At 36.7% G+C, this 14604-nt stretch overlaps 1 protein-coding gene across 3 annotated transcripts; it reads right to left on the reverse strand.

Annotated features, from left to right (window-relative positions):
* Positions 1 to 498: 498 nt before the first annotated feature.
* LOC103718284 lies at positions 499 to 11830 on the reverse strand. 3 transcript variants are annotated; one of them, XM_039128579.1, is made up of 5 exons: positions 11703 to 11830; positions 3964 to 4161; positions 3742 to 3864; positions 1213 to 1315; positions 499 to 1018 (listed from the first exon to the last, which is right to left on the reverse strand). In XM_039128579.1, the coding sequence occupies exons 2-5, from the start codon at positions 4056 to 4058 to the stop codon at positions 725 to 727; spliced, it is 615 nt and encodes a 204-aa protein (XP_038984507.1). In that variant the 5' UTR covers positions 4059 to 4161; positions 11703 to 11830; the 3' UTR covers positions 499 to 724. The 3 variants fall into 3 exon arrangements, with proteins under 3 accessions (XP_038984507.1, XP_038984509.1, XP_038984508.1); XM_039128581.1 differs by having other exon boundaries at positions 3964 to 4089; positions 11703 to 11809; XM_039128580.1 differs by having other exon boundaries at positions 3964 to 4150; positions 11703 to 11791.
* Positions 11831 to 14604: the final 2774 nt, after the last annotated feature.

Consider the following 14604-nt stretch of genomic DNA (forward strand, 5'->3'; position numbering starts at 1 on the left):
ATTGAAATTTTAACAATTAAGCATTACAACAACTTTCGTCAAATTTCCTAAATACATTCAAGTGAAAGAGGTAATATTCACCAGCAGTTTGTTTCTGGGTTGCTCCAAAAATTGCACTATTTCTTGCAGGACCAGAAAACCCATTAACAGGGGCCATTAGTGCAGCTTTTACCATGATCTCCATTCACCAAGATGGAGAATATTGATGGTGATCTTCGTAAAATATTGCAATTTCGGGATGGGCAAAGATATCAATCTGTATTTGCAAAGACTAAGGCACCAATTAGTTCAGTTGGTAAAGTTATTCTACTATGGTATCCAATGACCTCAGTTCAACCCTACCTGCAGGAGGCTGGATGGACGTCGCCCCATCCCTTAGATACATACACACACACATGAATATGTTCTCACCTTGCTGGAACTTTGATGTCACACGTAATTAGAAGCTTCCTATAAATACATGCCCAGAAATTGAACACATGGTGAATCACAGGCTACAAGGTATAAGTAACTAGCACTCGATGAATATGCCATTAGTTACTGTGTCAATTTTTGATACATTGTGCTAAAACTGCCTGATAAACAACTATTTTCATTTATTAAGAAGACACCCAAAGTGGGAATTACATACCCCCTGAACATGAAATGTTCCCTAGTTTCTGAACAAACTGATCAGACAAAAGACCAAATTTAACAAAGCACCTTATATAACCATGAAGAGAGTTCACCGGCGCTGACCAACATTCCAGCCACGAGGCTGGCCGCCACCTGCACCACTACCACCACCTCCTTGTTGATCTTGCATCTTTGCAGCCTTTTCAGCTTTCATGTTTCGCACAATCTCAAGTATCTTGGGATTAAAGAAACGATCATGAACATATTTCTTCTCCTCTGCTTGTATCTCTTTGATGGCACTTGGGTATGGGTTTGGAGGTGGTGCCTTCCCCTGGAGGCGTGCAATTTGCTTCAACTCGGCATATGCCTTCTTCTTTCCTTTCTTTTCAGCACGATATTCCATCTAACAAAAAAGGAAAATTGTTAAGACAAGGATATGAAGATTCAGTGAAGTAAATCCAAGCAAAGTTCCTGGTTATAAGAGCTAATGGACTTGTAAAAATCGAAGGATATGGGGGTAGATCAATGTTTCAAATTTTGACCATGTGCACCTGAAGAAAAAAAAAATATGAAGAATCAAAAGAAACGGGGATATACATCAGCTACAGCCATGGCCTCCTCTTCACAGACACCCTGTCCTTTTAGTTGCAGCACGCGCCAAGCAAAAACTCGTGCAGGAGGGGGATCAAATCCACTTATCCTGATGAAAATGAAAAATTCATTATTCTGACTTCCCAAGGCACCAAATTCACTCATGATACAATGTGAGCTAGGGAAAAAAATGGTCAAGACTAATAATTATTAATATGATTTTATTAGAATGCTACCAATTTAAAAAGGCAAAAACTGCGAAAGGCTGGTCCGACTAGATGAAGGATTTAAGTAAAGGCCTGTGCAAGAGATGACAAGGTTTATAACTTTAAGATTTCAGTTTCATCTCAACTGAAATGCGGCACCGATGAAAGTTTAACCAAGAATCTGAATGTCTTGGACGATGGAAAACAACCCGGAGATGAATTTATCAGTCAATATAGTATGTGATCCAACAATCAAATGAAGGCACTTGTACACAAATATTGATCAGCCATTATCTAGTGATATTTCAGAATATCAACCAAGACATACAGGGCTACTTTTCTGAGCCAAGGTCTTGGGAGAGGTTAAAATCATAACAACATTGTAAGGAATGAATAGCATAATATTTTTTTAAAAACAAATATGATTGACATTATATTTTGTAATACCATAATTTGTAATGCATTTAAGACAGATATAGCATCCAATATAATAACATAATATAGCAGATTTGCTGAGATGTTACCGCCCACCTCCAAAGATACATTTAGATGTATTGCAAAACATGAAATTCTTGGATTTTACATAAGTTTTAAAATTGCATTTTCTGATTTTGTAATACCAGGTCTTTCCTTGTGCCATGAAATTTCATAAAATCCCTATAGGGTCATATACCTCTACAACACTTCACCATAAGAATATTGCCTCATTTCAGGCATGCGCTTATCTACAGGATAAGATGTGCCTTAGTAATATCTAAAGAATATGGAGATTTCCGCATTGGAAGAGAGCGAGGATCTCTGTCCCAAACAATTATGTGGATTCTGCAAAATTTTCTAGAGAATTCCACTTGAAGTCCCCTCTAACAAATATTAAGAAGATAATACCCTACCATAAGAAGGATAAATCAAATTCCTGATCAAAAGAAAGGTGAAAAGTAATTATTATCAAGCATATGCGCTGTAGACTAAAACCACTATATCCTGTCTCTGTGTCTATCAGTCTCTCATTCCTAAAGATTTGTATTACTCATGTTAATCATTACCTCTCATTGAATGGATTCACACTAGATAATTCTGTCTTGAAACAAATGTCTTATTCATATTTTTTGAGAAATCACATTTTCTTCCTGTTGATAGGTAATGCTTCAGTAAATTTCTGAGAGGATACACCCTCTCTCACCTGCAATTACAGGAGACTCATCCTCCTCCAGGAAACAGTCCTTATTGCAACTCTTGTCAAGTAATTACTATGGTTAAATGTAAACATCATATATTTAAGAGAAAACTCCTGAGCTAAGATGAATGTTTTTCACTGCTTTCCTTTTGCAACATGGTGCTAGAAAGGAACAAGATGTTGAATAATATTGAAGAACTCCGAAGATGAAAAGGTCATAATGTAGGACGACAAGCACTCCTAAAATGAATTGATTTGTAAGGTATTGCCATCCTTGAACAAGAAGGAAAACTATGATAACTACATGATGGAATGGGCACTAACAAATCAAACAAATGAACATGCCGATAAATTAATTTTCAAATATTCAGATCCTTTGAGGGAATGAAGTTCTCTGTTCCTCATTGTTTGGTTCAAGATAATCATCATGACTTCTATTAAAAAGAATCTCTGAATACCACATCACTAAGAGGATTGCCACGAGATAAAGTTAACTCTGAAAACAGGCACTCCAAATATGCTTCTAATGATTATTAACTCAAGGGTTGGTCTTTGCAAAGCATATTGTATCAACTTCATCCATGTAGAAATTTATACTCGTCAATTTTTCAAGAACAAGATCTTCCATGCCATCAATTCAATTGAAGACTTCTGAAAACATAAAATGCCTTGTAAATCTATAAAGAAACACCTTTCACCAAGACTATGTTTCGCCTAACAATTAAGAAACACAAAGTCAAATTATCCCACATTTAAAGTATATTTTGGGCAGTTACATATTGCCGAACATAGAGGCATATACAGAAGTATAACTAAAATTTTGGTAAGTAATGTTCTACAAATAAGGACAGTTGACAACCATACAAGAAATGTGGTGTTTAAGGATGCTTTTCTATCAATAAATTGTTGAAATAATCGAAATTCTTATATTTCTTGAATTACATCATGCAGGTATCTTCTTATGAGCATGTAAATTTTTGTCCAAATTTCTTATATTGTAGTATAGCTCCATCAATTCGAATATTTGTCATTCATTATGAATCAAATATATTTATCATGTTAAAACTTCCATGCATTATGACAAACATGACAAATAATAAGAGCACACAAACAAGATGTTAAAAAAAAAACAGAGATGGCAATCGAGAACAATACTTTACGGCGTCGTGGTATAGAGAATCCGGATGTTTCTTGAAGAACCTCTTGACGTAAATATCCTCCGGCATCTCAATCTTCTTGATCTTTCCATCGGTACGAGGAAATGCCACAGGCGGTGCCCTGAGAGGCACAATCAAATGAAGGCATCCAATTTTTCCTGAGTGAAATAATTATAATAAACAAGGGGAAGGGGAAATTCGGAAAGGGAAAGGCTCGTACTGTTCCATGGCCTTGAGCCAAACGGGGGTGGGCTTGGCGAGACCCTTCACCAGCTTCCTAGTCCTCGTCAGCAGATCTCCTCTCATGTACGACATCTCTTCCTTCCGATTTCACTCGCCACCGCCGCTATGCGCAGTAAAAGTTTAGAATGAGCACCGAAGAGCAAGCAGACCGGGTATCGCCAAACCTGGACAAAACCTGCAACGTTTTTTTTATTGGGCTCATAGTTAATCCATCCTGAATTAGGTTTGGGTGCAGAACGGCAACCTGAACCATTTTTCCCCTTTTTTCTACAACAGAGGAATATAGGTTTTTTTTTTTGCTAAAATGGGAAATATAGGTTTTTTAAAAGTTAAAAGACACTCGCACAAAAGCCTTTAACACTTGATAAAATTTGATGAATTTTTTTTCTAATGAGATGTAGGAGGAGGTATAATATGTAAATTCCAAATATATCCTTGAAAATGCCATTCAATACAAGTTTTCTTAGTCCATTGTCCAACAGTTTTAACACTACGCCTCTTGTTTTGGAAGCAAAGAAGAGTTAATATATCATTCTGTGGTGCATACGCAGCATGCATGCAGCATGCATTAGTGTGTGCATTGTCGAAGAAGAGTTAAAAGTTTGAATGAATTTCGATGAATATTTTGCCAATCTTATTATGCCAATATTTTTCTTAGATTCCCATTTTGATGAATTTTCTTTTAACTATATGTTTCTCAATCCATTTCTTTGGTAGCAACAATGAATTTTAGTATAGTGGGAAGTTATCTCAAAGTTAAGACCTTCCATATCGAGCTTACAAAACTTTGACCTTGCTAAACCTAGAACACCCCAAAGTATGCTTGATCATTTTCTCGTGTTAAACCATTGGCTAGCTTGCTAGAATAACTTTCTCATTTTACAGCCAAAAAGGAAAAGTTCAAACGCTAGAGGATGTATTTTAATGTTTGTATAAATGGAGTAGATGCTTTAGCTCCAAACGAATGCATGAAAGGATATGCTATATCTAATCAAAAACTTAAAAAAAAAGATATTCATAAAGTGGATAGGTGGATTGACATTCACATTTGAAAGCATGCCCTATTTGCTTTTTCTTGATTGTAGGTGGGTTTGATTAGAAGCAAGCATGCAAAAATCAAATATTAGAGAATGTCGGATGACCAATCATGGGTTTCAAGTTCTATTATAGTTACATATTGAAGATTCATTTTTGACAAGTATCATGCAATTTTCCTGATGCATTTGAGTAATAGGCTTACTTGGTGATAATCTCAGGGCAATTGCTATAACTTTTTCTAAGATGCATTTTAGGCCCACTTTAAAATGGAAAGTAAGTGTTCAACTTTAACCCAATAAAGTGCGTCAAAAACTGCTAGTTCAACTGGTTGGCACTTCTCTATTGAAGATTGATATAAAAAAAGAGGGAAGAGTGTTGGCGTATGGTAAATATATTTTCTTTTTTGGTGTAATGAATATCGCCCTTACATGAAATCATAAAATGCTTTAGTTGTTTTTCTTTTTGTTAATCATGAGAATCAGAATCCCTTTTGCTTGATAATCTACCACTTGAAGATTCTATGTTTACATTCTTCTTTTCATTCTCTTAGAGCCCTATATGTGCAATGAATATAACTTCCATTAATCATGGGAAAAAAGAATGATAAAAAGGGTGAAAACGGATTTCAAGCCAAAGAAATATATCACATATCAAAGAAAGAAGATAGTGTCACATGATGACTATGAAGGGGGACTTTAGAAAGAGTCCAAGAGGCTAGGTCCCATGATAGAGTTAAACAATGGAGCAGGGATCTGTCCTTAAAGTTCACTTTATAGTAGTAGAGATGTCTCAAGAAAGCCTTTTTTTTATTTTTTACTCTTTTTTTTGGCTCCTTTGCTCCTTCCAATTATTTGGCATTAAGTTCTTCCTTTGAGGGCCATCTTTGAATTTTACACTTAATTTCTATTGATTGAAAATTTTATTCCCATCCTTTGATTTTGATGGTCATTTTACATGTAATCATTCTTTTTATCAAATAAAATATCTATTCACATGCTTTAAGAATCATTTTTTTATCTATTCATCCTTCTTATATCATGGTTCTATTCTTTTTTTTCCTCTTAAAACTACAATCTCTAAGAACTCTTAATTGTGTATTTCTTAAGCTTTATACCTTTCTGTCCTTGAATTACTCTATATGGTTTCCCATTTGAAGCAATCCAATTTATCAAACTCATGTTTATTGGAGAAACTAGAGACGCCCACAACTCAGAACATGGAGCTAGGATATAGGGTTGTTTAACACAGTGAGAAAGATAAGGTCAAATTAAGAATTGCCCAGCTCAAGGAAAGCTTGAATCAAGCTTATTTTGCAGCTAAACAAATCAAACATGAAGTCGAAATTAATTTCAAACTGAGATGAAAGCTAACACAGCTTGACCGGGTCTATTTGATAAGACTTGAACAGAAGCTTGATTCAAACTTAAATTGATTTCAACTCAATTTAGAATTATCAAACTGAACAATTAGACTCAAACTTTAAAATCAAACACATATTTGAGCTCGAAATAATAATAAGCAAATCACGCTTTATTTTTAGAGTCTAAGCTCAAAATTAATATCAAATTAAGCTCGATCAAGCTTGGCCCAATTACGATATCGAAAGGAACCTAGCTATCCAAGCTTCCACTGCATGGGCACGCGCCAGCCCTAGCTCATGCATTATTTAAGTCAGCTTGTACAAGTCGGAGCTAATTTAGCCAGTTAGGCTCCAGATCTAAAATAGTTATGCCAAAATGAGCTCAGTATCTGCTCCGATTGATGCTGGGAAAAAAAAAAGTTTCCAGGTTTTTCGGGGACTGAAGCAAGAGCTGCACCCCCCCCCCCCCTTCTCTCTCAATAACAGAATCAAAATAGGGCTTCTCCAAAGTTTCTTTTTGGATCTCTCTGTTCTCGTCATGGCCGTCATCTCGGATTCTAAGAAGAAGAAGAACAAAAGCCCTCTTCCTCTTCTTCCACCTTAGGCCTCGATGCTGACGAGGAGGTTATAAGCTCAATCCTCGAGAGGAAGGGACCCATGGCCTTCCTCGAGATGGCGATCGATCTTGTAAGGCGGCGCTCGGACCTCTTCAAAGATAGGGCGGCAGCGAGCAAAATAACGGCCATGGTGGCCACATCCAAAGAGAAGGTGGAGGCTGAGGAAAGGCTAAAGAAGAGGGCGGTAGAGGCAGAGAAGCGTTCCAAAGAGGCGGCGACAAAAGTTCCAGAGAAGAAGGCGGAGGTGGATGCTCCCAAGCAGCCGCACCAACCAGTCGAGGTTGGTGCATCCGACAAAGAACGGGCATTGGAAGCTGACAAGGCCAATGGAAAAGAGGGTCCAAAAAGTGAGCTTTCTGCATCCCTTCTTTCCCTTGTTTTCTTCTAACCCTAGATTAGCACATGATTCTTTACGGCTAACATGCTCTCCTTGACTTTTGATGTTTTTCCCCTTATCTTGATTTTGTTTATAACTTTGGCTAAGTGGATTGCATTAAATTTCAGAACATATTTGAATTAAATTATAGAGACATTGCATGCAATCTTTATTCTTAACTAATTTCTCTTTGTATAACTTGTATTGATTTTCTTGAAATTCTTGGTATTTTAGTGACTAGGAAATGAATTTTCAAATAATATAAGAATAAAAATACATCATGAAAGATGGAGGAAAAGAATATAAACAATGTCACATTTATTTTTAGTGTGATGCACTATATCATAAGGTTTCCATTGAAATCATTGATATATTCACTGAATAATTCTTCACTTAGTTATTGTTTATGTTTGTTCGGTTAACTTGATAGTTGCTTGGTGCTCAAGAATCTGGCAGTGGATGAGCAAATTAAGATTCTTAGTGTACTTATTTCGAAGACTCGCATACTGTCGTTACACAGTTTTGGATGCCGTGCTTTTCTGTTATTTAGAGCAAGATCATCCACAGACATTATTAACCAAGCATGAATTACGAGACACATAAGAATATTCAAGAACTCAAACTATTTACTACTTTTATGCTTGTCTTACAGTTTCGGACTTATGCTATTGTGCTTCCTTGTCCATGTTCAGTCAAGCAGTTTAAAGTTTGGTCAGCTTATATACACTAGTTGACGCTGATTTCTAATCCTAGTTATACTCTATTTGATATAAAAATAGATTAAAGATCAAGGAGGCAAGGTCATGCAAGACAAGGTGTAAAGAACAAAGAACTACAATTCAAATATTAGGTTGAGTTAGCTAAACAAGCAGAGTGATATCAGCAAGTGAATAATGAAAAGTACAATTCTAAGAATAACCTTCTAAGTTCAAGCTAGCCACAACACGTTTTTTATTTTTTGGTAGAGAAGTGGCACAGGTTACAAGTTACATGATGTCCCAAAGTTTTGGACATTTCAATGTCAAAAACCCTAACACATGGGCACTTCTATACAAATATGTACAGATAAAGATGTCTGCACATGTCAAAATGCCTTGACTACTAAACCAAGATAACTGGTCAAAGATACTTTTTATTAAAAAATTATATTTATATTATACTGCATTAGAAAGAAAAATATGCGCGACACTTAACTAGAACTATATAGACACTTAGGACTCGTTTGGTTTGCGAGAAAAGAAGGGGAGAAAGTATAGTCAACGGAAAAATAAAGAAATGCCTCTTGTTTGATTGAAATTTTCAAAGGAGGAATATGGAAAAGTAGTATTTCCAATAGAAATTAGATTTTTATGTTTCATGGAAAAGAAAAACCCATGGTGGATATGGAAAAGCTACTTTTCCACCGGTTGGGAATTGGGGTCTTTTTCCAAAAGTATCCTTAAGCCATTAAAATCCATTGCTAAGGTATTTTTCTTTATTACGGATAAATAGGTATTTTATACAACTTTTATAGAAAAGTAGATGCTCAACCAAACATAAACCACTCTGCAATGTGCCACTTTTTCATGATCAACCAAATATGCCAAAACTATTTTCTCATGCATCATATTTAGGCCTGTTAACGAGCCGAGCTGCTCGGGCTTGGCTCGGGCTGGGCCCGATAAAAGCTCGGCTCGAGCTCGGCTCATTAGTCAAACGAGCCCGAGCCCAAAATGAGGCCTGTTTAAACCCGAGCCCGAGCCCGAGTAGCTCACAAGCCCAAATGGAGCTTGTGACTTAACAGTGCCCGCCGGAACGTGCCACATAGAATAGTAAACATGGGTATCTTTTTTAAAGAGGAGAGCTACCAGTTAAATGTTCCTCGTGAATAACTTATTTAATGTAGATCCCGTGTTGAGATGTTGCCGGCTGGATGTTGAGATAAGAAAGGTTGCTTTGTAGCATCGATATGGGATAAGAAAAAACGGTAGAGAGGACTGATTTAAGCTACGAGTTTGGAAGAGAGCTAATGCGGCTCTAGCACGGCTGAAAAAGGTGACACGTGGCGTGATTTGGTAGATGGACAGGTATTTACTGTAGGAGTTGATACAAGAGAGCCCCTGCAATAGCAATGAATTACGGGAACGCCACTACTTTTTGAATTAGGAATAGGCATGTTAACGAGCCGAGCCGAGCCGAGCCCGAGCTCGAGCCTTTGCTTTGCCAAGCAAGCCCAAGTTCGAGCGCAATAGAGAGCTCGGTACCAAGCCCGAGCCCGAGATTCCGTGAAACGAGCCGAGAGGCTCGAGCTCAGCTCAGCTTGTTAACAGGCCTAATCATATTCTCAAGCAGGGGCAGCCCAATGCGTTGGGGGGCATAATGCTAACTCACTAAGGGAGGCCTTTTTTTAAAAAAAATGATGAAAAAAATTAATAAGGATAAAATACTTTAAAAAATTATTTAAAAATAATTTGTCTAGCTTTTTGAGATGCAAAATTACTAATCAAACTTTTGTACTCAAGATTTATTAAAATACTATTTTCAATCAATAATATAGCTAACCTATTTAATCTTTCTTGTGACATAGTTGACCGCAAATAAAATTTTATCACTTTAATTTTGAAAAACTTCTTTCAGCAGAAGCAACTGTTACAGGTATTGTTAACAATATCCTATAAGCAGTGCATGCATATGATCAGAATTGCCTCACACTTAAGGGTTGATCTACATGAAATACATGCTACGCATTATGGTGGCCCAATAGTCAGGAAGACAGAACTTTTGTGGCGCTAAAGCATAGGTTACCATGGTGGCAAGGCCTTGGTTATCACAAGCTTGCTATCTTTCAAAGATGCATGTGCCTAACCTCATCAGTCCTAAAGAATACATTATTATAAGAATGATGGTAAAGTAACATTCCTTGAGCTCAAGATAATTACATGTTACCCAGAAATATTAAGTATCGGACCATCCTGAGTTAAGTCAATCAGGCTCTCTCATTATGTTTATAATTAGTTAAGCGCCATCTGACCACCAAATGCATAAAAAGATCAATTCAATCTTACAACTTGAAATTTAAATCCTTGGATTTGGAAAAGAGTTGTAGTTAATTTCGCCGTGAAAGTCAGAAAGTCAAGCGCTAGCCACTAAACACGTAATCTACTGATGTTTAGGAAGGAAATATAAAAATTGTGAATGGAATTAATTACTATAGACTAATAGCAATTTTTATTCTGTAATTTTGTTATACATATGATATCTGTATCAAAAAGATAATAAAAAATGCATGGCACATTTACTGTTCAGCTGTTGTTTATTCTTGGCAGATGTGGTAGCAATAACTGAAATATGATTTAGAGCATGGTTGGAGCAGGGGAGATTGAATGATTCATAAGTGTGTGGCATTCAAGTAGAACATTCCTACTGTTGAGGATCGAATGAGTCATCTAAAAAAAGTAAAAAAAAAAAAGGTTTAAAACTCTGATGCTTAAGTACATAGACAAAAATAACCCACGCTTCTCTTCATGTGACATAATATTTAAAGTTTTAAACTATTAGAACTCTGATGCTTAAGTACATAGACAAAAATAACTCATGCTTTTCTTCATGTCACACAATATTTAAAGTTTTAAACCATTAGCTTTAAATGAATTCCTTTCCGACTGTAAGTCCTGGACTCCACATACAAACCATTTCAAAAAACTAGCACGAACTGCAAAGATCTACTGCCATGTATACTCATGAAAAAAAATAGACAGAACAAAAGGCTAGCTACACCATTTAAATCAACATTTTCAAATTTCAGGTAAAGAAGAAGTAAACTTGTTATTTGGCAACAGATAGCCAATACCCATGAAAAAGCTAGTACCTTTTGGAGTCAATCGGCACTATAAGCATCATTTCATTACAAAAGGCATCAGATCAAGCCACATAAACGGAAAAGAGCCATTCAGCGAGGTTCCAGACATACCACATTCTCTGTGGATCCAATCGGAATTAAACAAAACATGAACAGGTACAGCAGACTCGTCGATTCACCCCATTGTGGAACACCCAAAACAGATCTTTTCCCCTTCTTTCACAGAAATTTCTTATAAAAATTAAAAAAAAGAAATTTTTAACACATACGACGCATCAAAACCCCCAAAGATTTAAACTTAAGAGAACAAAATGAGGAGCAGGAATGAAGCGAAAACCCAGGAACAAAATCCAGCAGCATTACCTTAAAAATCACACAGAATCAAAAGAAAACACCCCGAAAGATCCAAATCGAACATTCGAGAGAATCTGGATAGGAAAACAACCAGAAAAAAAAAAAGGTGTCTTGCTGTGATTTCCAACCATACCTCTCGGCCAAGACGATTAGAAGAGAAGAGAGACTCTTCTCCCTCCCTAGAGCGGATCGGAAGACTAGATAAGGAGAAGAAGAGAGAGAGTGGGTGTTTTTACTGTTTCACGACGAGGGTTTGCGTGTATCAGCGAAATAGCTCTACGCCTCTATGGACTGCAGTGGGCCTTTGTTTGGGCCGGGCTGGCGACCGCCTTGAGGAGAAAGAAATGGAATGAAAGAAAAAGTTAAAAATTTTGATATTTGAAAAATTTTTAGTGAAAGAAAAAGAAAAAAAAAAAAGAAGAAAATAGGAGAAAAAATTTTGGGCTCCAATTCTTTCTTTTTTTTCCTCACATAAGTGGGAGGATTTGGAGAGAAAGGAATTGGAACTTAATAAATTTTTATAATACCTATTTTACCCTTAAATTAAAAAAATATCAAATTAAAAAAATATATATATCATCGGACATCTTTTGTTTTAACTTTTCATATATCATCTCCGTCTTCATATACTCATTTGTTGCATCTCTACGGAGCTCTATTTTAAGGTTGGATCGGGGTCACTCATGATCCGGTCCGACCCGATCAATTTGTACATCTACTTTTAAGTATGCCTTTTTTCTTGTATAAAAAAGATTTCGTGTTTGTAAAAATTACTATCTAAATATTATTACTATCCGAATTGATAATGTGAGCACGTGGTGGTACTAATGATTTTACTTCAAAAATAAGATTATTTAGACCTCTCAGAAATATGTTTTCGTTCTAGACTTGCATCTTTCCATAAGTGAAATTCGTGAGATCTTCATTTTTTAATAAATCCTGGGTGATCTTTGATCTCCTGTTTCATCAAAAAAAAAAGAAAAAAGAAATTCCTGAGATGCATGTCAGTTTGCTTCATCCATCTGGAGCCTAAATGTACTTCTAAAAATCAAATGTTTTCTCTGATTATGTTGGAAGAAGAAATTAAACACCAGGAACATTCTTGAAAAGAAGATTCAGAAGACTGCTGGAGGTTGTGTTTTATGTCATCATGCTTAGGAATCAGTAGATCATTTATTTTCTACTTACCCATTTTTCTCTACTATTTGGAAAAGGATTTGTTGTTTCCTTGGAGTGCTCCACCCCTAAACATCCTTTGAATACATATATATGGATTGGAGATTCAGAAACTTCCCCAAAGCTTTCCAGCTTATTATTCCTATGCTGTTTTTGGCCATGATTTGGGCTTGTTGGAAGGAGAGAAATGCATGGATCTTTCTCAACGAACAATGCCAGTTAACAATACTCTACTATTTCATTGATAAAACTCATATTTCGTATTACTAATACAATAATCATATCAGTGCTTTATAAAGGGCGGAGTTCCGATTGCATATGAATGAAAACAAACAACATTTGATTGCATAATCAGATAAAAATTGATGATAAAAATGAATTTAAAGATCCAATTATAAAATCATGAAATAAAAAAAAAATAGAACAAAATTCCTAAACAATCCGATTATAAAATCAAAAGAAAATCCAAAAAATCTAGAATTTAAAGATCGAAGCAAGAGAAAAAAATTCCAAACCTGGCCTTGTTCTTGTCCTTGCCTGTTCCAAAATTCAAACGCCTTGTGAGTGCAGAGTAAGAAGTTTAGGAGGAGGAGGAAGTTGGCCAAAGAGAGGAGGCCAATGGAGAGGGAGAGGAGGAGAAGGAGATGCGGCGGAGGAGAGTGATTTGGGGTCGGTCGGCGGAGGAGAAGGGTTGAGGAGGGAGGGGGTCGGATTTTGTTTGGGGAAGGAATGGAGTCCTACGATGCTTATAAGTGTCGTCAGATTTTGGCTTCCACCGACGCTTATAAGCATCGGTGATTAACCCTTCCGACGCTTATAAGCGTCGTTAATGAATGGCTTTCGGTGATGTTAAATAAAGCGTGGACGGAACCTATTTTTTCTGACACTTTTTAAAAGCGTCGGCATTCTTTATCACTGAAAAAAATTTGCCGACGCTTCTATCTAGTGTTGGCAATAAAGAGTCGGCAAATATGATTTTTGTTGTAGTGACCGGATGGCGAAAGGGGCGCCAAGCCTAGCAGGACTGGGATGCGGGCGGGTGCTGGTGGTCGTGGCGGAGAGGGATCTGTTGAGGGATAGGGAGAGTGCATATTACGAGGCTCTAAAAGGGAGTGGGTGGGGAGGGATGGTGGAGCTGTTCGAGACGAAAGGCGAGGATCATGTCTTCTATCTGTTCGAGCCTGCGTGTAAGAAGTCTTTGGAGTTGTTCCAGCGTTTGGCTGGTTTCATTGGGGGTGAGTAGTGGAAGGTGCTGTGCTTGGATGATGATTAGTTAAAAGAGGTGCCTTCTGCAAGGAATAAAAACAAATATTCGACACTTATTTCTAATAAGTAAATACATGATCTTCTCATAATTATCTTCATTGCTTATTATTATATTAAATTTATTTCATGTAATTTTTTTATCTGAGTGTTTTTAACATTTGTCATTTTTTTTCGGCCATTTATTTATTTATTAATTTTGAGAGGGAAGGGCTGCTTTTCAATCATCCTGGTTTAGATTTTTGAGAGTACAAATCCAAAAATAGAAGTTAGAAACTTTTATTGTCAAACCCTTGGACTAGCCGGTCCACTTGATCGGCCCAACCACATGCTTTGGGCCTCACGTGTGAGGGCACCAGGAAAAAGACTCATTGCTTTTATTTTATTATTTTATTAGGCGGCAACTTGGGCTAACATGATGTGATGTTGTTGGTCCGAGATTTACGGTTGAGCTGGTAGACCGGATGTGCCCAATATTTTCTCCATCGGAGGAGAGCTCTAGTTCAAGCTTTAAAGCTTGTTTTGACTCTATCACTCACTCTAACTCTTATAACCCAGCAAGTAAAATTAAGAAAAAGGTATGAGTTATTTTATTG

This window comes from Phoenix dactylifera, chromosome 8 (assembly GCF_009389715.1).
Source record: "Phoenix dactylifera cultivar Barhee BC4 chromosome 8, palm_55x_up_171113_PBpolish2nd_filt_p, whole genome shotgun sequence".
NCBI classification, from domain to species: domain Eukaryota; kingdom Viridiplantae; phylum Streptophyta; class Magnoliopsida; order Arecales; family Arecaceae; genus Phoenix; species Phoenix dactylifera.